The sequence below is a fragment of the Apteryx mantelli genome, chromosome 5 (assembly GCF_036417845.1).
Source record: "Apteryx mantelli isolate bAptMan1 chromosome 5, bAptMan1.hap1, whole genome shotgun sequence".
In the NCBI taxonomy this organism is placed as follows: domain Eukaryota; kingdom Metazoa; phylum Chordata; class Aves; order Apterygiformes; family Apterygidae; genus Apteryx; species Apteryx mantelli.
The window spans coordinates 45,938,577-45,964,269 of record NC_089982.1 but is presented as its reverse complement, the minus strand read 5'-3'; the positions used below and the strand labels follow the sequence as shown (position 1 = coordinate 45,964,269).

Sequence of the window (25,693 nt, the reverse complement as noted above, 5' to 3'; positions counted from 1 at the left end):
CCTAACCCAAATTGTGTATGTGCCTATAGGGCCAAAATGTTGTAACATTTAACTTGCTTGCACTTTTCTTCCTGCACCATGGAATTTACAATGCCATTAACTTGATAACTCTGGAAGTTCATGTGATTTCTATCATGGATTTCATCAACAGATCTGAGAACCCCCAACTAGTTTCATGTAAATTTTCTCTCCACTCCTGGCTGTCAAAAATACCATATGATCTCTGCAAGATCTTTTAAACTGCACTGCAGGGAGTCAACACTTTTTTAGCTGATGGCGGTGTACCAATGTTAATTTGACTAACCTAGTTCAACACGCAGTATAGAGTTATTTTCTTAGTCTCATGATGGTTTTTTTCAGACTATGTTCAATTCAATTTAAATTTTGGTAAAGATTCTACCTTTAGAAAAGATATCTAGTCCACAAACCTTTCATTATGCTGAAGCTGCTGATGTTATATTTGTCACTGAAAAAATCTCACCTTCTGTGATGGTGGGATTTGAATCACTTTTGATAAATACATCATGTATAGGAATTTGATTGCTTTACTTTTTTTCCCAACTGAAAAGAAGAAATGGGAGGTCAAAACTTTACAGTTTATGTCATACTTCACTACAGTGTAATTCTAGACCCTAAGATTTCTACCATTCCTATTTTGGTAATGAATGGAATGTAAAAGGGAGGTATTTAAAATTAATTGCAGCAGTTCTGAGGGTTAAACCCGCTTAACCCAACCTTTTATTAAGAGAATGTCAACAGAGCATATATCTTCCCTGGGGAGTGCTGGGACATCATTATTCTTCCACCAGCATGTTTAGTTCTAAAACCTGGGATTTCTTCAGGTTCCTGTAGCAGTCATGCACACCATATACCCATCCCAAATTATAATGTCTGTTCTGAGCTACTCACTACAGCAGGATTTGACCTGAGAAACTCTAGAGTTTTATTTTACTTTATTAACTTGGAGTACTTTTAAACAGTTTTTAAACAAAGTTTTCCCTCGACCAGCAAGGGAATTTTCAGCCTGAAGTTCTCAGCAGCATCCGGTGAGGCTCTTAGCCAAGTTCTTCAGATTCTGTACATCCACAAGGACAGCCTGTTGGCTTTTGCTGTGGCATTTTCTTAATCCTCAGAACAGATTTCCTGGATCTAGGAAATTTAATTCCTGACTCCTTTGACCCAGATGCTGGCAAAAATGTAGTCTGCAGTCTGTACGTAATTGGCTTTTTCATTTTGTTTGTTTTTTTCCTAGGAACTGGCCTTGCTGTTAAATTTTTCTAAAACAGTCATATTAATATGTTCAAACATCCACTGTTGAGTTTCAGATAAAGGATCACATCTGTTCATGAAAATCTTCTTCTCAGCTGGGTTGCAATCTATGCAGCTGTTGCTTACTGGATGGAACAAAGTTTTGTCCTACAGGAATGAGAAAAAAATAGAATTAGGTAGTAAATGCCAAGTAATTGGAAGTGTTCTCATTTTACAGAACATGGATTAACACAGCACTAGCTGAAATGATTTTGTATTGTCTGGGTGCTAACCTTGTGTAATAAACATATTATTAGGGAGCTGCAGAGAATGGAATGATTGTTCTTGGATTATTATCCCTCAGAAAATTTGGGATTCAAGCAAGTGAGAAGACATCTTTTGGTCTTTAGCTAACAACCACATAATATAATGAAAAAACAGAAGATGTCTTTTAAAAATCTTTGCATATCATGTTAATTCCCCATATAAATGTAGGAACCTGCAAAGTGTTTTTCTTGTTTGGATTTGTTTTTTGACATTTTCTACTGTGCTTCTGGGCAGGAGGATCTGCAATAGTTTGTTGGGAAAAGGGATACACATCAACTTGATAGAGACATTAAAAATGAATATTAACTGACGTGCTGTGATGGACGGTCAGACATAGGACTGGTGATCTCAGTTCCCACCTCATAAAATGCAGACTTTGTCTATGACCTTGATAAGACAAGCCACTGAAAAGCTCTATCACCACTCTTAAGAAGTAAATCGTAACACTGTTTGGAGATTTTGCAAGGATCAGTATTTATTAAGTTGCTTTATGAAAGTATATTTATTATTATTAATTAATTGTATATCACAAAATTGGAATGCATTGTAAATAGTCTGACTCTGAATCTTTGGTGAGGCAGAAACTATCCAGATGGATCACTGGTATTTGTGGATTTGATAGTTTCGGCGTATTTAGTTCATGTAGGCAAGTGGCTGAGAGAGACAGATGTGGGAGTGATTAGACGGTTTTAAAGTTTCCAGGAACTATGCAATGCATTTACTGTATCTGTTGAAATAACATTTCAGATTACTTTCAGTAAGCACACCCAGGCTTTTCCCCTCTGTGCCAAACATGCCCTGCCAGTATTTTAATACTAATCCAGGATGTGCCTGCTTGCCCAATCACAGTTTGTGAGAGAAGAAAGAATGCTACTTGTCAAATCATGATTAATTAAAAACTCTGAGAAACAATGGCACAGAAACTCCTCTTTAGCTAAAAATACCCACATTCAGAAAAGAAGTATGAAGACAAACCCAAATATAACAGAATAAGCCAACAACAAATAGTAACAATTTAAAAACACTTTTGAAAAAGAAAGCTTGGATATTTTTTTCTTTTTTTATATTGAGAAAGATGAAATTAATTGATTTTGGGAGTACAAAACACTGGTAATTTATAATACCATTTTTTAATTTTTAGCATATGCAATAGCAAGCAAAATCAAAAGAATATCATTGTGTTCTGGCCAAGGGTGATAGCGCTACCTCCGCCTTTCACAAACGCTGGTTCTGACCTCCAACATCTGTTCTTCCCCAAGTCAGCAGCTCAAGACACACACAAAATAGTAAGTCTGAGGGATGCCGTCATGGATGACAGGACTAAACCAAACCTATGGGCTTTGTTTGGATCAGGAGGGTATAGGCTTTTGTTTCATGCTCTGAGTTTTGCCTCTTTGTTCTATGAAGTGAGCAGATAGGAGATTGAAACTTGCAAGGACAGGCTAACTGTACCTTGCACAAAGGGCTGTCACATCCTTAGGAGGATGTGGTCCAACAAGAACTCCAAACCATCCAACGGGTGGTATGAAAAAAGGGTATGCGGCCCTTTTTGCAGCTAGCCGCCTCTCTCTGTCACTCTATGAGAGACTGAGGGGCACTGCCCAAAATCAGGAGCTTGCAGTGATTGTGCCACAGTTGCCCCCTGTGCTGTGGGGCCTCGGAAAAAAACATCTGCTGCATTTCTTTCTATCACAGATGGGGATGAGGCTTGGCCAGGCTTAAGTATTTTTGCTATTAGGAAGCTGAAGTTGGAACACTAGAAGCTTTAGCATGGTGGCTGGTACAAGAGGAAAGGAAACTGCTTCAGTTCAAAAAGTGTGTTATGAAAAACACTCCAGCCTTTCCAAAGAAAGCTGGCATTCTTTGTTCTCCCAGAAATATCCAGGGGATGTGATTTTTGAATGAAGCACTGTTGGAGCTTTCTTTCAGAAAGCATGGCTATTAGGAGACACAAGCATCTTTTAAGAAGAGGGACAGAGTTACGACTCCAGAAAAACTTCTGGACGACTTAGCTATATATAAAGGCATATTAATTTATCATCTCAAGCTTACACTGACGTAAAATCAAAGCCTGCTGTTCTCACAGAATTCAATGGAAGCAGGCTCAGGACTTTGAGCCTGTAACAGTTGTATGCATGCCAGAGAAGATCTTTCCAAGAGAAATACAGAAATTCCTCTTTATATCTATATTAAAAAGACACAAGAAATCTTTTGGAGACTTTTGTAACATCTGAAAAGAGCAAAGTGATTTTTTTCTTCTACATGAGGGCAAGTCGGTATATTATTTGTAGAAGGAGAAACTTCTCCATAAGATAATGGGCCTCAACAGCTTAGGGGGCTGGTAATGAAGCACTGAGCCTTTCATTTCTGTTAGGTCACTGCTATAACTACGGCCAAGGTCAGTAGCAACTGGAAGTCATTATCAGCTGGTGGCTGCAGTAGTTTATCTGAAATTAGTTGGTAGCCCCAGCGCAGTTTCTGCAGGACAGATGTCCATATGATAAAAGCCACTATCACAATGATATGTCTTCAGTTGTCTGAGGAAATAATCTATGAACCTACTGTGTAAAGAGTGAACTTACTCTTACAGTTTGTCCCTGAAGCTGTCAGGAGAGTATGAAGAAACCACGCTGTTCTGTGCACAGCGAACTTCAGTTTTTGATGTTATCAGTCTAGCATCCATCATAATCACTATGTGCAGGGTAGAATTAATGAAATTGATTTTGCACAATTTTTTCTTTTTTTAAGACATACTAAATCAGCTCTCTCTTGGATACTTGTAGAGGCCCTACAAATAGCACTAACAGGACTAGGGCACGTAAATTGAACCATACTTTATCAGAACCAGTGTATTACCTATCAGCTCAGAGTGATGCTAAATTGAAAACTAGAGGCATATTCCTGCACTGGGAGGAATGGAAAATCGGAGACACTGTTGATCTTTGGCTCTGGCATGCTTAGGAATCACATACAGTCAAGGAAATGCCTTTAGTTTGGGAAGCCATTATTCTCTAAAATCTCTAATAATTTCAGATTATTTACATTTATCTATATAATCTCTCCCACTGCTCCCATCATTGATGTCAAAGCACCATTATGGTGTCAATATTTTTTTCCCCAGTATTAAACTAATTTTCTTCTCTTTCCTACCCACAGTAGTACTTATGATATCATTTGGATTCATTCTACTTCATCAATTCTTACAGAGATTTCTTAAAGTTATATGTGGCTGTTTTATTATAGACCAATATTTTGGATTGGCTACTTAATATCACAGACTTACTACACTTTCAAATAGTTACTCAGATGTAATTTCAGGCTCAGATGTATATATGATTAGCAGTATGGGAATAAGGATAGTTTTTTTGACAAACTTGCTATATCTACCTCAGCAAGTCATGTGGCACAATAAAAGTGCATGTGTTGAGTGAAACAGCTAGCGCTGGCAACCTGATGTCCACAGCTTTGGACTAAGTCTAGTGCCCAGTCTGCATGTTTATTAGCAGTGGGAGAAATTTTTTCGGTTCAGTTCATTTGAAAAGAATCGAGTTTACTTGCTCTGAGACTGCACTTCAATGAGAAACAAAGTGCAGGAAGTGGGGATGAGCTGGAAAATTTTTTCAGAAGAGCACTTCTCACCCAGAGTAAAGCATTATTGTATTTTACTTGCCAGTAAAATATTTTAAATATTTTTATTTGCCAGTATCCAAATACATGATATTAGTGTTTATATACTATAAAAGTATGGAACTTTAAAGCAGTGTCTGACTTAAAACTGTATTGCAACACTTTGTAATCAGTTCATAGGCCTAATTTCTTTTTACTAGTAGCTTAAGAATGCAAATATTCATGAAAAGAGACTGATCCACAAAAGAATGAAAAGCTCTTATCTTCTGGTTTTATAGGAATGGTATAACAGCATGGTAAAAACTGCTTCATATTAAGCATCTTATAAGATTACTGACAAACAAAATCATTCTTCATAAAACATCGAGAAAATCATTGGTGAGATGGATACACGGTTAGGAAGCTATGGCTTCTGTAAATAGTGAAGAGAACAAAGTTGCTGACCTGCTCTTTGTTTTTTTTAAAAAGAGCCATTTCTTGCTTAACCACAGACTGTTACTCTTATTTATTTAGGGTGCAGTTTTAGTGGCACACCATGCTAGAAAAAGCTCTAGTATAGATGCAGTTAAACCACCATAAGCATCCTTTTGTTTATATAATTTACTTCTGTTTGGGAAACAGTATAAATCCTATTGGCAAGATGCTCTCAAAATTAGATAAGGATTGCACCATGAGGATTTTGTTGGTATAGCTGTACCATCAAGAATCTCTAATGCAAACTTGCCCTGTATCTGAGGAAATGAACTATGTGAAACAATCAAAAACTACCTTATGTGTAGCCAAACCGAAACTAAGCCTAAAGAAAAAGAAAGGTATCCATAATTTTATTATTCCAATACAGCTTCCTAGTTTGAAGTTTTATAGCCAAACGGTAAGTGCTCATGCAAACTAATCAGGTTGCTGTCAGGTTTATATTACAGTTAGGACTGTGTCAGTACTTCCATCTTAAAAAAATTTTGAGGGGTTTCTTACTGAGATGTAAACACCTGCCTTGCACTGAGAATTTTTATACAAGCCCTCTAAGCCTTCTGGGTAATGAAAAACAAAGCTGTGCAGAGGATTTAATAGAACTCACACTGCATATTTTTTTCAAATGTCAGTATTTCTTTGGCTGTCTACTGTGTTCTGTCCACATCAAAGGTGATGAGCCATATAGAGGGCAGTGCAAGACCTGCATTTTGTCATATGAACCTGCTACATTAGGCACCAATGAAGTGCTAAAGGTATGAAAGCTCCTTTCTTGCAGCTTGGGTAGGCACAAAGATAAATCGGAAGGGTTCTGAAGCAAGAAAGTATTATAATGGCATTAGAAAGCCAGATATGCAGCAACAGAGCCACGACAATTTATGTCCTATAAATATCTGTCCCATACGTTCTAGCTGTATTAAAGGTAATACTTCAGTTTCAAAGGGATTGCATTTCTGGAAAATCTTGTGGTGCATCTCCAATTGCAACATAAATACTGTAAAAAGGCACAGGCTAGTAGCCAGACACTCAAAAAAAGTGTCAGGAGCAAAACTATTTTTAATGATTACAAATTAGTTTGCTACTATATATCATTTAAAACTGTGACTTTGCCACATAAACCTCAACAGCGTTTTCTAGTTTTAAATAATTTTATGTGCCACTTTTTTTGGGTGCCTAGTTAATAGCCTGTGCCTTTTTACAGTATTTAGGTAATACAGAGTTTATTAGTGGAATGGTTAATCAAGACAACTCGCTGGTTAACCTTTTTCTTTTTTCAATCTTGGTAGCATTACCAGGACTTTTTTGCTTTAAATGAGGCTCTGACAGTTTTTAGCTTAACCTTGTGTTTTCAGTGATTTATAAAAAAGACTGAAACTTAGCAGATCAACATAGTGTAGTGTCTTAGTGTCTTAACAAAGTAGTGTTTATCTTTAATTTATAAACTCCCATCTTCTGCAGGCTTTCAGCAGTGTTTTTAATGTTGGTTTGGGGGTTTTTTGGAGAGATTTTTCTACTACTTTTAATCTTTAAAATGTAGTAAAATAATAATATTTAACTGATGAGCAACATTTCTTGCTGCTGTCACATTGGATGAAAATACTTCCAATAGTGCTTCTGTTAAAATGACACATGTGCTTTGAAGTGCCAGAATGATAAAACATCTTTCAGGGAATAGATTCAGCACAGACACCCTCTGTGCTGGATCAGATCCATATTCATCTAACTTTGACCTACATAGCTGAATGTTCAAAAGGAACATTAGAGATTACCACAAAACTAAATTGGAGTAAGACATAGTGGATTTTAAAACAAAAGTTCTCTAATGGGAAAACACAAGCCTGTGCTAAATTGAATATAGGCTCAAGATAGTCTGAATTTCTGGAAATGACTCAGAGTGACTCCAACCTTTCTATAGCTCCAGTGCTGGTTTCCCTTCATCCCGTGACAGTCATACAGTGTGACAGGGCTACTATGTGAAATGGCATCGAAGCAGAACTTCCTGGTGTGAAGTGGTTCCCCAGGGCGGATGTCCTCTCTCCAACCAAAGGTGAAGAGCTAGAAAAACAATCAGGCAACATAATAATATATTAGTAATAAAAAACATTTAAAAACATACACATAGCTTGATGCATGTTTCCCTACTCTGTACATCATAACCATTGATTGAATGAGATATTACATGTATATGATTCAGTGATTCCAGTTGCCTTAATTAAAGAAATGCATCAACAGTAATGTGGAATATACCCCAAGAAGGCACAATCAACAGTTTATGGCAGGGAAGAAAAAAATCTCTGGTGACACAGGAAGAGGAGAGGAAATATGCTGTAGAATTAAAACCTTAAGTTACTACAGTTAAAGAAGCATTCACATGTACTAGAACTATAACTATTTGGCATTCAGAAAGCCTCTGTCTTAGGCTCATGCTAGTGACATTCCCCTAACTTTCATTTGGGTCTCAAGAAGTTACCTAGAGAGAGCTTTCCATCACAGTATTTTTTCCATGTTTAATCAACAGTTTCCTCTGTTTATATGGGACACTTAGCATGCCCTCTCTCTGCTCTCTGTTTTCCAAAATGACACACACTAAATGATCTTTATCTTTTCATTGTGAAGCCTGTGATCTACATGCAGCTTGTTAAAGCCCTTTTTCTTCCTGGAGGCTTACAGTTAATAGAAGAATCCTTCTCAATCAGACACCAGCTGTCTGAAATTATGCCGTGACACTGTAGTCTTTCAATCATAAGATGAAGGTGACAGGTCTGACAGCACCAAATTTAAAGATGCAGCATGCATTTTCCTTTCCTATGGACCAATCAGTGCAGAAAACAGGTTGCAGCTTATAAATTGCTACCCAGAAGCTCTGCTGAGAGCTGTGAGGGTTTTTCTTTTTTTCTTCTTTGCGTCAGTGCTATTCTTTGGCTTTCTGAATGACGTTTGATTTTCCACAGTACAGACTGATGCATAACATCGAGAGAGCCAAGCTCTCTTTAAATGAGAAAACTTTGCTAGTGGAAATCATTTAGCCATGACAGGTCATGTGGAACTCCATGCAGGCTCATTATCCCGAAAAGAAGCTCCACGTACTGTGTTTCGACTGCGTCCAGCACCTCAGCTATCTCACTGAAAGGTAGCTTTGGTGTTTATACATTATCCTGCTCCCAGCAATGTATACATTTCCTGATAGAACCAATATATACAAATCCAAACTAAAACTGCTGAGCTCAATGTGATGTGGGTCTGACCCTGAGTACTTCTGTTACGACTCCCAGATTTTAACCCTTTCATTCTGACAGCTGTCTTCTTTTTGTGGTCTTCCTAAAATATATATCTTTTAAAATGATGCATCCTCAGTGCTGTACCACCCTCCAAATGCTGCATTTGAGAAGCATTATTGCTTCCCTTATCCTGCGGGCACAGAATATAAGCATATATCCAAACACGTGTCTTTCGTGTTATGTGTCTCATCATAAAGCTTTTGTACTCTCTGTTAGCTGCTGTCATTCCCTATTAGCTTCCATATTATAGGTTTTCTAGCCTGCATTTTCCTGGTCCAACCCTATGTTCTGCTTATTTCTTCTTTCCTCCAGAAGGCATTTTATACTCATCTGCAGTAAAATGCAGTGGACAGCTTTAACTTCATTTTCAAACCAATTCCTGCTTTTTAAAAGGCTAAGTCTTTCCCCACTTTTCTTTGTGCTTCACAGACGCAGCATCATGGACTCTCTGCAAAGACACTTTATCATGTCACAAGCAAAGTGAGAAGTAAGATTTGATACAGCAAAAAGCAACAATGCTGCTTTTTCAGAAAAAGAGAAGCCTGAGATGATTTTCCTTTAAGGGAAGGAACAGCAAAAGCCATTTCCTTTCTCTTACCCTTTACTATTCTACAGAAGAAGTAATAAACCTAGGGCTCAAAACAGTGAATAACAAATATCAAGAGAAATCTGGGTATCCAAACTTTCCGATGGTGTGGTTCTATGATGTTCTCACTCTCATGCCTACTTTGCAAGAGAGAGGTCCTCTTGTGGAACACTTTCTAGTCTTTCCCAGGGTGAGTCTCTCCAAATTCTCTGTGCATGATCGGTGAGCTGAGGGGCCATTCTTGCTGCTCACTGGACCTTGGCTTGAGGACCACCACTTCACTGAATGCATCAGTACACCTAAAAGAGCTCAAGCTAACTTTTAAACCAGGTCATACTGAGCCAGCGTATCCCTCCCGTTTCCACTCCTGCATGGTTTCTGCCCACCGCTAGGGCTGTGTTCTGTGAAAGCCAAGAATCTTGAATTGGTAACAGATAGGATTTTTTATTCCTTCCATGGGAAAACAGAGAAGAGAAGGAGTCTGTCTAACACTAGATCTCAACCTTCAGACTAGCACAGATTTTTCTTCCTCCTTAGCCTGCTGTTTCGTAAAACAGTATCTTGTTTTTAAAGCAACAGGTCCATCTTCTCCCTGGTGATACTATTATAAAATCAACCTTGCTGGGGCAGAAACTCAGTTTTAAGACTAAGGAGAAGAGAAAATAAAAGACCAGAAAAAGGGTGATACTTCTCTACACCCCAACTAATATTAAAATCTTAGAGATAAAATTCAAAGGCCTTATGGTCCTTCCAATCTCATCATTCTGTGACATCTCCTACATTGCACAATAAATTCTGCCTAGTTTACCACTAAATCTGACCAATAAAACAATAATCTTTCCTCTGCATAACTTGTAACAACACTACATGTTATTAGTTGTAGCCCTAAGTACATAATGCTCCACTTTGTCACCTGCCTCTCACTTTGGATGTTTTTACTCCTTTGACCTAAGCTGTTCGGAGCCACCTGAGTCTGATTTTATGAGACTGAGAAATGGATGAACCCCTGTGCACTCCTTCATCACAACTGTCTGTTTGTTGATTTGAAACAAGGCTGCACATAAGTTTCCAAACACATTAGAAACAAAAAGCAGGCTATTTCTTTCACTTGTAATCTCCAGGGCTGGTACTTACTCTACTCAGTGCTGAGTCCAAGTAACACTCCCTGTCCTTCTTGCTCAACAGGCGCTCACTCCTCCACCTCCATCTTCTCTCATATCACAGTGCACAGCCATAAGGCCCCATCCTCTGTATTTGCAACCAAGTAACCCCTCAACCTTCATGTTTTAGCTTTTGATGAGGCTTAGCCCTGTCACACAGTAACTTGGAAAAATACAGCTTTCCAGCTGCCTCATTTTTTAAAAAGAGCTTAATTTGCAACTGAGACTGGGCCTGAAAAATGATTACTTGAAACAGCTATTGGTTCGGAACTGTCTATAGGACAAAGACCTTTTTGATACCATTAACGCTTTCCAGCTTGACGACATTGTTCAGGTACTAGCTGTCCGGCTGGGGTCTGTCAGCTGGTGCTGTGCTTAGACTACAGCGTGAGATTTAAGCAGACAACATATGCCCTGTACTAAGAGGAAACAACACATTTCACAACTAGACTCTGGCTTGAATTATATTTCCAAGTAAAGAAGAAAGCTGGGCAGGTTGCATGGCTACTTGTTGGGCTGCGTTAGAGATAACACATGTCCACTTACTCCCTGATCAAGCTGAGGGACTTGAGAGGACAAAGTAGATGCCTGTCATTTTACTTTGCTGTTGTTTGAACAGCCCAGCAGAGCCTTAGTTTTCTCTAAAGTCAGAATATATGGAGATATTCAAAACCCACCTGGACGCGATCCTGTGCAGTGTGCTCTAGGTGACCCTGCTTGAGCAGGGGGGTTGGACTAGATGACCTCCTGAGGTCCCTTCCAACCTCAACCATTCTGTGATTCTGTAATTTAGCTCTTGGAAGACAGACATGGAAAGAAGACTGAGCTGTGCTATCTTTCTGCCCCCTCCCCTTTTTTTTCTCTTGTTTTTAAGTGTGGGGAAGTTTCCAGAAGCTACAGCAACATTCATCCTCAGTTCTGATCCTTCCCCTGTTCATCAGAAATTGCAAAACCGGCTCAGTAACCTTTTGTCTGCTTTAAAAGCACCTGCTTTTAAAACCCTTGGGTGGAAGGTCATCTTCAATCTGCTGCGGGCTGCTAAGCTGTGCCATGCAGCTCAGCTGCTTAGAGTTTCAGCGTTCATTTTCTGCCTGGTAACATGACACAATAAAGTGTACAAAGGATTGTATCTCTGTCTAGTGCTAGAATCAGCACTAACACCTGCTACACTGTTTATATCCAGCCACTATATATTTCCACAGAATTCTCTGTAAATTTATACCAGAAGTCACAAGACCAGCTCAATGTCAATCCATACAATTTAAAAAATAATACTAAAATGCTCAACATTTTCATTAACAGTGCTAGTTTCTACAAGCATATACAGAAATTAAGTAAGCAACAAATTCAAGAAGATATAAGTGATAAAGAGGAGCTACCAGAAGGTCAGGTGTTTTGCCGTTCTTCTCAAACACTCTTTAACAACGATAATTTTCATGGCTTACTATGATGCAAGTAGGAGATCACATACTTTTTCCTTGGAAGATATTTCATTAGACTGTGGTTCTTCAGCATGCTGCAGGTAATGTTCCTGACCTGGCAGTCTTTAGGATCGAGTAAGGAGAGCTAGTGAAATTTCTATCAAAATATGCCAACCTAAACCACATTTTTTCAATTTGATCAACTGATCTGCCGATCCTGCTTGCCAGGTTGGAACTTAAGGTTTTTGCCCACAGATTCATGAGGAGCTACAGAACACGGTGGTGCTCTGCTGTGGCCAGAGCTTGGAAAGACAAGGTCTCAACACAGTGCATACTAGGGACTGAGGGAAATTTCAGAAAAAAGGGGGAAGAGGGTGCTCTTTATTTCCTGGAAGAAAATAACCAACCACCCCAAACCCTGCACTAAAAATGTTTTGACCTTCTGAAATTAAATATTTTCTGAATTCTTTTCTATAGGAAAACTAAAAATTCTCCTCTGGATGAAATATTTAGGGCACTAAGCAGGATTGCAACCCTGGACTTCAGGAGAGCAAACTTTGGCCTCTTCAGGGACCTACTTGGAGGAATCCCATGGGTTAGGGCCCTAGAAGGAAGGGGCGTTCAAGAGAGCTGGTTAATATTCAAGCATCACCTCCTCCAGGCTCAAGAGCGGTGCATCCCTATGAGTAGGAAGTCAAGCAAAGGAGGCAGGAGACCTGCATGGATGAGCAAGGAGCTCCTGGCAAAACTCAGCCAGAAGAAGGAAGTATACAGAAAGTGGAAAGGGGGACAGGCCACTTGGGAGGAACATAGCAACGTTGTCAGAGTATGCAGGGATGTGACGAGGAAGGCTAAGGCCCGTTCGGAATTAAATCTGGCGAGAGATGTCAAGGACAACAAGAAGGGCTTCTTCAAATACATCAGGAGCAAGAGGAAGACTAGGGAAAATGTGGGCCCTTTGCTGAATGGGGTGGGTGCCCTGGTGATGAAGGATGCAGAGAAGGCAGAGTTACTGAATGCCTTCTTTGCTTCAGTCTTTACTGCTTAGACCAGCCCTCAGGAACCCCAGACCCTGGAGGCAAGAGAGAAAGTCTGGAGAAAGGAAGACTTTCCCTTGGTGGAGGAGGAGTGGGTTAGAGATCATTTAAGCAAACTTGACACCCACAAATCCATTGGCCCTGATGGGATGCACCCACGAGTGCTGAGGGAGCTGGCGGACATCATTGCTAAGCCACTCTCCATCATCTTTGAAAGGTCATGGAGAGCAGGAGAGGTGCCTGAAGACTGGAAGAAAGCCAATGTCACCCCAGTCTTCAAAAAGGGCAAGAAGGAGGACCCAGGGAACTACAGGCCAGTCAGCCTCACCTGCATCGCTGGAAAGGTGATGGAGCAGCTCATCCTGGAGGCCATCTCCAAGCATGTGGAGGACAAGAAGGTGATCAGGGGTAGTCAGCATGGCTTCACCAAGGGGAAATCATGCTTAACCAATCTGATAGCCTTCTATGATGGAATGACTGCCTGGGTAGATGAGGGGAGAGCAGTGGATGTTGTCTACCTTGACTTCAGCAAGGCTTTTGATGCTGTCTCCCATGACATCCTCATAGACAAGCTCAGGAAGTGCTGGCTAGATTAGTGGACAGTGAGGTGGATTGAGAAGTGGCTGAATGGCAGAGCTCAGAGGGTTGTGATCAGCAGCGCAGAGTCTAGTTGGAGGCCTGTAGCTAGCGGTGTCCCCCAGGGGTCAGTCCTGGGTCCAGTCTTGTTCAACTTCTTCATCAATGACCTGGATGAAGGCACAGAGTGCACCCTCAGCAAGTTTGCTGATGATACAAAACTGGGAGGAGTGGCCGATACACCAGAGGGCTGTGCTGCCATTCAGAGAGACCTGGACAGGCTGGAGAGGTGGGCGGAGAGGAACCTCATGAAGTTCAACAAAGGCAAGTGCAGGGTCCTGCACCTGGGGAGGAATAACCCCAGGCACCAGTACAGGTTGGGGGTTGACCTGCTGGAAAGCAGCTCTGCGGAGAAGGACCTGGGAGTGCTGGTGGACACCAAGTTAAGCATGAGGCAGCAATGTGCCCTTGTGGCCAAGAAGGCCAATGGTATCCTGGGGTGCATCAGGAAGAGTGTTGCCAGCAGGTCGAGGGAGGTGATTCTTGCCCTCTACTCAGCCCTGGGGAGGCCACATCTGGAGTACTGCGTTCAGTTCTGGGCTCCCCAGTCCAAGAGAGACATGGCACTACTGGAGCAAGTCCAGCGAAGGGCTACAAAGATGATTAGGGGACTGGAGCATCTCTCTTATGAGGAAAGACTGAGAGAGCTGGGCCTGTTTAGCTTGGAGAAGAGAAGGCTGAGAGGAGATCTTATTAACGTGTACAAGTATCTGAAGGGAGGGTGTCGAGAGGATGGAGCCAGACTCTTTTCAGTGGTGCCGAGCGACAGGACGTGAGGCAACGGGCACAAACTGAAACACAGGAAGTCCCCTCCGAACATGAGGAAAAACTTTTTCACTGTGAGGGTGACAGAGCACTGGAACAGGTTGCCCAGAGAGGCTGTGGAGTCTCCTTCTCTGGAGATATTCAAAACCCGCCTGGATGCAATCCTGTGCAATGTGCTCTAGGTGACCCTGCTTGAGCGGGGGGGTTGGACTAGATGATATCCGGAGGTCCCTTCCAACCTCAACCATTCTGTGATTCTGTGATTGTCACATTTTTCACATACTGTAATTCCCTATGGAATAGAAATTCTGAGTTTCAGCCAGGCCTAATAGCTAGTTTGTTTCTGAGATTTTGTAATTCTTTCCCTTCGTTCTCAACTGGCATCTTTAAAACCCGTACCTTGCACAAACTCACTCTTCAGATCTATCAGCCAGATGAATGTGTCTCATATCAGGAGTCTGAATACTTGAGTAAATTAATTTTCATTTTGTCTCTAAACCAATCCAGAAACCAAGAGAATATTAAAACTACTAAGACTACGCAAATAACAAGTTGCTCAGCAGTGCAGTGATGGACATTATACCAGATCCTTATATAAAGTTATCTTTCCTCTAAAACTTTTATTCTGTAGGTTTGGAAAATATAGTTCCTTTTTTGGAGAAAATGAAATTATATTATGTTACCCTAGGTTTCTTCTAAAGATTCTCCAATATTTCTCACACAATTTCGAGAATTTACATTGACAGGCAGATAGTAAACTAACAACTCTGTTCCTATCAGTGGAAAGAATAACTTTTGAATGCAGTGTAAGCTCCCGTGGCAAAAAAACAACCAGAATCAAACTCCATTTCATTTTAGCAAAACTGTTTTGAGGGTTAAATAGTGTAATGTACTTGGGGGGGGGGGGGGTTAAAACGATTAATTTTCGTCTACCTCTGTCATATCTGAAAAGCTCCGTTTTTTCTAGTTCTCACGACTGAAAAGCTCCCGGAGTTGCTAATTCATTAACCTGCCTTTGCTGCCTTTGTCTTCAGGTTGTCCGGAGCTGCCCTCTGCTGATTGTTTTCTGAACTACACATTCAAAATAGTAACTTGAAAAGGAGAGAAATGTGTATAAAAGTGGGCAATGAGCTGTGTGATCCTGTGAGGCACTCCCAGCCCCCGCCCCTCTTCAGCAGCCCAGAGAAGGCACCGATCTGTTCAGTAAATTGAATTAAATGGCTTGGCCTGGGTTTTGGCAGTCCTTTCCCAGTGCAACTGTACCACTCTGTTCAGAGAAATGTTCCCTTGCAGTCTTTTGAACAATCTTCTGCAGTGAGAACATACACGCCGCCGTTCCACACTAGCTAGGCAGAAATAATTCACATTGTCTGTGAAGCCCAGATCAAGCAGTTTAGAAGGCACTGGAGCTCTGATTCTCCTCACTGAGGAGCTGGTTGGTTAAACTCCTTTTCTATTAGTTTTAACCCTTTTTGTCATTAATATAGAACAAGACCTTTGCACTGAATCTGATTTCAAACATATTAATGCACTGGAATACACTAAACCACAGATTCCTTCTTAAAATGCCTCTCCCTTTTCATCCCTTCCCCTTCCTCATAAGAACTTCTTTTTTCAAAGGATATTTCGAGCCTCCTTTTTTTCTGTTTTCCCTCCTAAAATTTTTCTTCTCTCATCTTTTCATCCTATTTTCTTCACTCCTTTCTCTTTCCTCATCTGTCATTCTCAGGATTCCCTCCTTTCCTGATGAGGGTTTGGATCTCTCTGGGTTTGTAGATTTTCAAGCCAGAGGCACCACTGCGATGATCGAGTCTGGACCACACGACTTCCTTCAACTAATTGCTTGAATTACTGGATATCTTTCATAAACAAAACTTGATTATGTTGATCTAATCTCAGCATCCTGCCACTGTGTTGTGTCTTAGCTATGTGAAGAAGCCTTATTTCAGCAACTTTCTTTTCCCTGTATAGGCACTAATCTAAACTGTGACCACCCTTTAGCTTCTTAGTGTCATTCATTTGCACACCTCCCCTTACATTTTCCAGTATCCTCAGAGAATGATTTCTTGACCTCAACACTTCAAATATCCCTCAGCACTCCTGTTTCCTCAGCTTTTAAGCTCTTTATGTGTCATGTATCACAGGTCAATTTTTCTCCTCAGCATTGTGAATTTCTTCTAATCTGGAGCCTTGCCCTGTGGAAGGCACATTCACTAAGATTGCTAATAAATGGTTAGGTTGTGCTTTTTCCTCCTGATTCTCTTTGCCACATGTTGGCCAGACCCACAGCCTGGGAGTCATAGTCTCTTTCCTATGGCATTCACAAGCACTGTGAGTATAAATCAGAGCTCTTTTCTTCCATATTACTGAGAGCTAATATTTTTCTAACAAACTAACTTAGATAAAAGCTTTATTTGAGCCTTCATCATCCCTTGTCTTTCTGAAACCCTTTCTTTCTGGCTTTCACCCTATTTATCTCACTTATATTTATCTTGCATATTCATTTAAAATATAACCACTCAGATTCTTTCTCACCTGTTGATTTCAGTCCTGTATCAGGCCTCTATTTTTGAGCCCTCCCTGCTCATCGTCACTCACTGAACTTATTGAGATGAAAGGATAAAAGGAGACAACCATTAGAGCTTTACACACATAGGTAGTATTTTTAAAATACTTTTGGGAACAACGGAACTGAAATCAATGTGTTTTTGTAACAAAGTAGGGGAAAATGGGGCACCCAAAACCTCTTTGAGTTTTACAATTCCTTTCAGAAATTAAAGAGTATACAGCACAGGCAACAGTTGGAATTTCTGAGGTTATGTTACAGATTACTTTGTAAAAGCTATTAAGATCAGCAGTAGTTCAAAAATAACTTCTACGCCTTGCTTAGCCTTAAGAAAAGGAGGAAACCTCAGGGAAGGGTTTAGAAATTTGAAAAGAGAAGCAACAATTTTACACTGCTTTTCTCTTTTCATTGTTAAAATACCTGTTCATGTGACCATGTCCGTTCTGAGCCATCCTTCACACAAATGTCTAGCCTCAGCTCAGTCCCTGTGGCTCCGTGTTTACTGTCCACACAGAGATTGGCTGCCACGTTTCGAATCTGCAAAACCAAGCAGCAACATTTCACATTAAACCAGGCCGCAGAGTACGGCTTCTGACATTAAGGAGTTAGGAATTTAGCTTTCTCTTATTTTAGTCAGAAATTGAAGGGCTTGAGACTCACCATAAGTTATATAAAACTGGTGGGACTTTTTACATGGCAGAAAACCATGTCCTGAAGTGAGCTATTCTTTTTTTGAACCAGCTTTAAAAGCAGAAAAGTTTGAAATTTTCTGCGTAACAAATGGAGTGTAGCTCCATAAGAAATACTTTCATGCAAAGAAACTAAGAGAAAAAAGTCTGAAAAGTTCAAAGTTTAGTTTGACTGCTTTTCTTCTCCTATCAGAGTAAGTGAGATCAAGTGTATTAAGAGGAAATGATTTCTGTTTGTGTTTCTCTCTGACTAGAGAGCAATATTTATCGAAAGGCAGGCACACCCTCTTCTAATGCTCGTTTTTATTTCAACACGATAATACTGTTGCAGATAAGGTCACAGACCACTGTTTCATGTGCAGAAAATTAAAAAGTTCATAACAAGTTTGTACTGAAACTCTGCTTACCCACAGAGGTTCTGTATGCTGTCTGTATGCCTATGAGCAATCTGCGCGGGAGCTCATTCTTAAAAGGGAAATCTCATTTTTGAGACTGAAGCAACCGAGTAATAATTGATCAGTGACTATCAGTCATACCATTTATGCGCCACCAGTGTATACACTGCTGTGTATATTTTTTTGGAAGAATGTATTGAAAAGGAGTGGTGCAGCAAGTGCTAGTGAAAAGAGGAAAATACCAAATTTATTTTGCCATTACATGCGTCTCCTTGAATACCTTAAGTGGGCTGTTTAAAAATCTTTTAGACACCTGTAGAATGAAGAGGATTCCTTAAAAAACTTTCTCTGTCAGTGAGATGCACAGAAACTGAGTAATCAAAGCACAGGTACGTGCATGGAGATGTGCACAAATTCTATATGTATAATATATGTAAAACAGGTGCACATTTTGACATTCTGGCAACTATTTTGATCTTTATTTAAACAAAAAATAAAGGCCAGATGCTGAATGGAGCTACAGCCAAAGTAACATTTGTAATTTTCCATGGAAAATTTTCTAGAAGTCACCATGGTTGCCAAATTAGACAAATGTAAACACTGTCACACTTAAACACTGTATACCTCACAAAAAACAAAGGATGAAAGACTTCTCAGTACAGCACAAAACATTGCAAAAAGGGGCAGTCCTCATGTTTGTCAAACACATGGGAGAGCTACTGTGCTCTTTTTTGAAGCTGGAGGATTGGAATCAAGTCTATATATCATGCTCTAAGAAAGATTTAGACAGATGGGAGAGCAACAGGAACTGGAAAAATTTAAAAAAAAAAATCACCTCCAGGAAAGGTGTTAGGAAGTGTGGTTTTTTAGCCTGGAGAAGAGCAGATTGGGCAAATGGTGCAATTACCAATTTGAGCAATTGGCTCCAAGAACCTTTGAGCCTTCAACACGGCTCAGAGGAGTGTTCTTCTAAGACATTGACAAGCACAGTTCTAGTGTGCTTTTTCTTATTTTTATGCAATAAAAATGCCATAGATGAGGTCAAACACTAGCATTTGCTATGCAGAAACAGATGCAGAAACCCAACACTGAGGCCCACAGTACAAGGAGTCATGTTAACTGAAAAAGGGATAAAAGGTAATCAGTTCTCAACAACCCTGCCTTCATTTCTATATCATCCTGCAAAAAAGACAGGAAAAAATGAGGGGGATAGATTTTAATTTTATATTTTTGAAGTCTTACGTTAAAAATGTACTCCAAGTACCTTTTGTTTAAGAGTGTTCAATCCCTTCTCAATGCACTTAGATTTACATGTATAAATAAAGATTACTGACCTAATGCAAAATTAAATGCTACTTCCTTATCAATCTCTTCAGTTCTGTTCTCAAAGCACATGAACTAACTAAAACAGAGATGCTAATAATTACCATTAATATTTGGGATATATTTATGTGATCCATAATTGTAAAATGACAATGAATACACTACACTTTCACTGAATGCTTTATGGCATTAAAGGGCTTTGTCTAGATGGCATTGCTCTATCCTATTCTCACTCATTTGGGCTATGCAGCAAATTTATCCTATTCACTTCTGGAAAAGATTTTAACTGAAGTTATGCTTAGTTTCTTCATTGCTGAAATCTGCCTCCTGTGCTCTTTATTCCTCTGCTCTTCTCTCTGCTTCTGAAAGGTTTCCTCAAGTTCATTTTTTCTCTGGTTTGTTGCAGCTTACATGTTAACTCATCCTTTTTTTGTCTTTATTCTTCATTTCAGCAGCAGAGGGGTTGTGGTTTTTGTTTTTTCTCTCTCTCTTTTTTTTTTTTTTTTTTTTTGTAATACAGGCATTTCAGTCAAGTCTGTGCTTTTGTTCTCTGGCACTTCTATGTGGCCTTGGCAGTCACTAGAAATTGAACTGAGCCATCAAGCTATTGCCAGAACCACAGGGAATGTTCTGCTGAACACCGGCACCATATTGCCTCTAAATTTCCTAAGATCCTTTCATGTAAGAAGGAAGGGAAGCAGGAGCACAGCAAGGAGAGGGTTTATTTTGGTTTATACATCAATATGCATTTGAACTTCCTTGTCTCCAGCCACATGGCACAATGGATTTCTATTTTTCAGGTTATGAGTTACAGCTAGCAAAGAAAAAGCTAGAACTCCTAATACACCCCCATTTCCAGCATTTGTATTTTTGCAGTTGTGGAGATTGGGGACAAGCAGGAGAAAGATTTTATCACACATGCAGGTAGGGCATGGAGCTGCTACACACAAAGTTTGTTTGCTCAAACTGAAATACTATCATGTGTATGAAATGCTATCATGTGTATGAAATGCAGATAAGTGTGTGGGAAAAGCATGTATTCGAGGAGTTTGTGTGGACTAACTGGGATGATTAAAGATGATTTGAAAGGCTGTTTTAGAACTAAACACAGCCTGAAAAAAGCATGGGACACTCTATATGCATGTCACTTTGTACATTAGTTTCTCAAATGCCATCCTAACTCACCTTGGGACACAAATACTAAGACTATGGGCCCTATAATCACTATAGAGAGTTGATGAGGCATAAAAGCACAGAGAACATAAACTCTAGGTTTATTTTCTCCCTCTTCTGTATTGGAGTTGTTAGAGCAAGGACATTTAGGCTCTTTTCAGTGCTGCACCTATACCTGGGAAAAAGGAAAGTCAACTAAGTGAGATTTCTGCTGTTGTAACATCTGACTTATGTGCTTTAAACAAGGCAGCAAGCCATAAAGCCATGGGTAAGATAAAATAAAGTAATCTTTGGGTTTTACTAAAAACAGTTAACACATGTTAACTACAGCTTGGTTTCTCTAAGTTAGTCAGCCAGTGTTAAAAAGATTTTTGGCAGAATAGGTGAGGCCTTAAGAAAGAGGTAGCTTAGTTCATGTAAGTGCTCTGCCATGCAAATGCTCTGCTTGAACTACCACTAACAGTACTGAGTGGAGTTGACTGACTCGGTGGATGAGGAACGCAACACCCAATGGAGGGCAGCATCATCTTCAATCACGTCTCCAGAAAACCGTAATACGTATACAAGCATATTTATATCTGTTAGTATTTTGGAGGGGGTTATATTTGTTGAGTTTTGTTTTGCAAGGAAACAAACCAGAGGTTTAGACATTTCGAGGTATCAGGGGGTTTCTTAACTCCCCTCTCTCTGTTCCTTTTACTATCTCCCATCCTCTTCCCCCCCTGCCCCCCAGCCCAATATGATATTTCTCTTTACTACATCAAGATTCCTCTACCAGCTCCTCTCCTCATTCACCACTTCCTTCCTCTTTTACCTATGTCTCAGCTTCTCCCCAATTTCCAGGCCTCAGCCAGATGCTTTGGTTCCAGTATCCATTTTTTTTTTGCTTGCCCATCCACACTGGGTTGATGTTAAAAGCTTTCTAGAGCTAAACAGACATACTGCATTCATCAGCAACACAGCTGAGGCACAAATCAACTGAATTCCATAATCTCTAGTTTCAGAGAAAATCTGAAGAAAGATAAACCTTGCGGTATATTCTAAGCATCAACCAAGCAGGCTGATGTACGTATTTCCAGCAGTAAAGTAAAATAGGGAAGTGGAGCTGTACTTACAAATTAATCTGGGGGGAAAAAACACAAAACAGGGGTTCCCAACTGGTGTTTACGTACTGCAGAATAGATTGGCTACCAGATAACTTGACCTTAGGCTAAATTAATGTTGGAATTTTGTAGAAAGCTACCAGCAACATGATTTAATCTGCTCCCCATGGGAGATGCAGGTATGGACAGTCTGCTCCTTACCCTCTCAAAAACTTAGTATTTGTCATTAGGCAAATAGCATGTGAATGGGAAAGCAATGGATGTATTGATTACCACGGTAATCTTCTTGTCGGAAAAAACAGAAGTGTTTTGAGGAGAAAAGGGTTAATGGCCATTGATACAACTTGCTTGGATGAATTGTAGGATTTTGGACCATTTTGACAGAAACTATGTAATGACACACACATATGATCCATATTGAAAGGAAAAGAAAACAAAACAATCCCTCAAACACTCTTTAAAAGCAAAGTGAATTTTCCCCCACCTTTTAAGGGAATCTATTTTAGGCTGAAAAAGAAATTACAGAGGGAAATCAAAACTTTCCAGGGTCAGTGGCTATACTAAACAATTCTGGTCTTTGATAATTCTACAACTAAACTAACGTCCCTCACAGGGAAGTGAGGCTTTGCTTCTAGTTCTTGCAAGATTCGTTCATGACAATGCGGGTGATGTCCTGGCTCCAGCAGCACCTGCCCTGCCTGCAGGGGAGCTGCAAGGTCACCCAGAGACACTTACACTGTCCTGATGAGTCCAAGAGGGAGAGGCACTCCCGGGGTCCTGGGATCTGCACTGCATGCACATCACTGCACAAAACCAGCTGTGCCAAAATTCAAAAACTGGGGAAGTGTAGCAATCTAAAGACAACCTTATGTTCAGTATAGTCGTCTGTTTCAATGATGAATCCAAAGATGGTGACATGACTGTCCTTATGGTGTCCAATGCAAGAGAGCAACCTGAGATGCACCTTGGTGCTACCAATTTATATAATGTTTTCCATACAGTGTGCTTTAGTGCCCCAAATAAGAAGGCAGCTGTAGCTCTTAGAGGATATTAGCAACATTTGCTTATGTTTTGCTGTTTGAGCAGCAGTTAAAGCCAGTTTTACTATGTTGCTTAGTAAAGCAATATATTCTTAAATAACTATAGGGCCATCAAAGTCTACAGATCAAATATGGAAAAATGAGCCACCTTTCCTGTCAACTGCTACGTACTAATTTTTAAAGTATTCATTCTTTGTGTGAGCCATAAAAAGTTGAAGGCAAACACTGCCAGATACCAAACACTGAAGAAACAAGGGACTGCTATTAAATATCATACTGATGCTGATGAAGGAATTTGGATAGCACACAGTCGGGCAGCACTCAGTTTGCACAGGCTGGGGAATAGCTGGTTATATTGCTTTTGCACAACATACACGTGACACTTGATGTGCTCAGACTGATTCATTAAGGGTATGACGATGACACTTTAAAAAAGAAAGTAATCAAAAGAGAAGTTAATGAGTTCTTATGCTTTGATCCTTTTTCTAATGTGCCATTTGATTTAACTTGGGAATATTTCATGTGTGACATTTTCATGTCACTGCTGTAAAACAATTCAATAAAATCCATGAGTTCTGAGTTCTGGACTGAGGAAGGAGTATTTTCAGGTCCAATAGCTTAGCATTGCTGCAGTGACAGAGCGACTTGCTGAACAGTAATTAACTGAAGAACAAGTTCCTGTAATAAGAAACTAAGCCAAGCTCTAAATATTCCCCTTTTGACTCAGGAAAACAAATTAATCTTTTCATATGACCTTGACTATAGGACAAACGAAGCCTAAAATAAATTACAATAGCTGACATGATATGACTGATTTCTTGTAAAGTGTGTTTTCAAAGATATTGTTGGAGGCTGTGATATCAGTGCTATATATGCACACTGGACCACAACTTGTAGATTCATGAGCGCTCCCTAAGAAAACATTATCTGTCCAAATCTCACCTAATCCAGCTATTGTTTTAACTTCCTTCAGCAGGATTTCAAATACACATTACAAATAAATTATTGTGTCTCCGAAAGAGATGGTTGTTATTCTTTTACAACTGGTAACATACTTTCCAATATATTTGTAGGGATAAGAACAAAAACTAACTGAAAATTTTCATTTTTTCCATGTTGAGAGAGGAAACTGTACAGTAATCTCACTCAGACGCAGAAATTATAGTTTCACTAACCTTTATCTGTCTGCATTCACCATTACATTGTCTCACTGCACATATTTCAGACGTTAAAAGGCAGAGCAGAATACTAAGGAAATGTACCGCCTGCCAGCTACAAAGGACAAAAGGCCATGTCTACTGTACTGAAGAAGATTGGGTTTTGTTTTTCAGATTTGCTTCTTTTCCATCAGGAATAGATTTTGTCAAGAAATTTAAAAGACAGGTTTCAAGTAGATGTGTTTGCAAAAAGAAAGGAGTTTTGAACAGACTGTTTCTGAGATGCCTGCTGTTACACCACACACTTTTCCTAGCTCTAGGTGTCAAGATACTGGAGCCAAAGATTGTCTGAGTACCCTCATTGTTTACTCTTTCTCAGACTGGCACGGGCAAGCAGATGTAAAGGCTTTCCAGGTGCAAGCAGAGGGGGTACTAAATAATAGCCAGTCTTGGCACAGACTTGATGGGTATAGTCAGCAAGGTTTCTAGGCTGCTTGATTCTTATAAAGCAATAACACACAGTCTGTTTTCCTCTTTCAGCTTCTAATTATGACAGCCATTGACCTTCAAGTTTGTTCAAGTTCTTTGCAAGTGCCAACAAATTAATTAAAACTTCACAGGAATGTGAGAGTCTCAGGAAAAAACAGAGTAGTAAGACTGAAACTTCTCGTTATTTTAGAGAAAATAAATTTTAGAGGAAACAGAAAGCCTTTGGTCTTCACTTCCTTCCTAAGAACTCAATAGGTCCTTTTAATGTACAAATTAGATGCCACTGCTATGATCGATGATTTACTTTTTAAAAGTCTTACTTTTATGCAGAGTGTATTACTATTTCTGTGAAAATAATTAATAACTGAATCTCAATCTCTTTCACTTAAACCTGGGTAAGGATTGTCCAGCTGACCAGAGAAATTATATATCTCATGATCAGAGCCCTGTGAGGATAGACATGTATGCATGTAGGAGATGATGAAAGGAGGATCACAGCAGCAGTCACACAACCCTGATCCAGCCTGACTTCTGCTGATAAATTTATGTTACCTCCTAGTATAAATTAATTCCCATAAAGCATAGGCAGCAGTATTAAAGATATAAGAAACATTAACAACAAAGGAAATTCATTATCGCCAAGGAGTAGTGTACAGCAAGGCACATATATATTGAAGTTCTTCTGAACTTCTATAGCTGGTAGCTTGCAAAGAGGAATGAAGGACTGCTACCCCAGGAGTTTACTTTTAAAATCTGGCAATGAGGTAATTTGCTTTTTCTAAGAAGTTCTGGAGAACAGTAAAGGTATCACACAGTGTCTAGAGACCCCCTGCATGGACCATCCTTAACTACTAGGGATATGCAGAGGTCTGAGGGGTCTTACGAAAAGTTTTGGTTAAAGTTTCAACTTCATTCTTTGGTTTCAAGTATGAAAGCTAATTGTCTGAGAGCTTCAAGAACATCTCCAACAAAATCAGAGAAGGCCAGAAATGGCAGTACAGATATTCCTAGGGTTTTTTTTAAAAGCAGCAAAATAAGCTGAAAAAGTAAAGCCTTCTTTATAAATCTTAATGAATCAAGAGGAAAAAGCCCCCTACTTGTCACTTTTAAAATGGAATCAAATAACTGTAGTTCCTAGGGGTTAAAGGCCACTGTGATTTTTCAGCAGGCCTATATAGCATGTCACGTCTCTACACCTTTTGTGT

At 39.8% G+C, this 25,693-nt stretch overlaps 1 protein-coding gene across 1 annotated transcript in view; it reads right to left on the bottom strand.

Moving 5' to 3' along the window:
* Positions 1-759: 759 nt before the first annotated feature.
* The window catches only part of GALNTL6 (polypeptide N-acetylgalactosaminyltransferase like 6), a 547,745-nt gene continuing 522,811 nt past the window's right edge, over positions 760-25,693 (bottom strand). The window contains exons 10-12 of the mRNA XM_067297905.1: positions 17,540-17,656; positions 7,576-7,725; positions 760-1,416 (exon numbers count right to left, since the gene is read on the bottom strand). Coding sequence (XP_067154006.1) covers positions 1,249-1,416; positions 7,576-7,725; positions 17,540-17,656 — 435 coding nt within the window. The 3' untranslated portion in view covers positions 760-1,248. The remainder of the gene's footprint in view (positions 1,417-7,575; positions 7,726-17,539; positions 17,657-25,693) is intronic.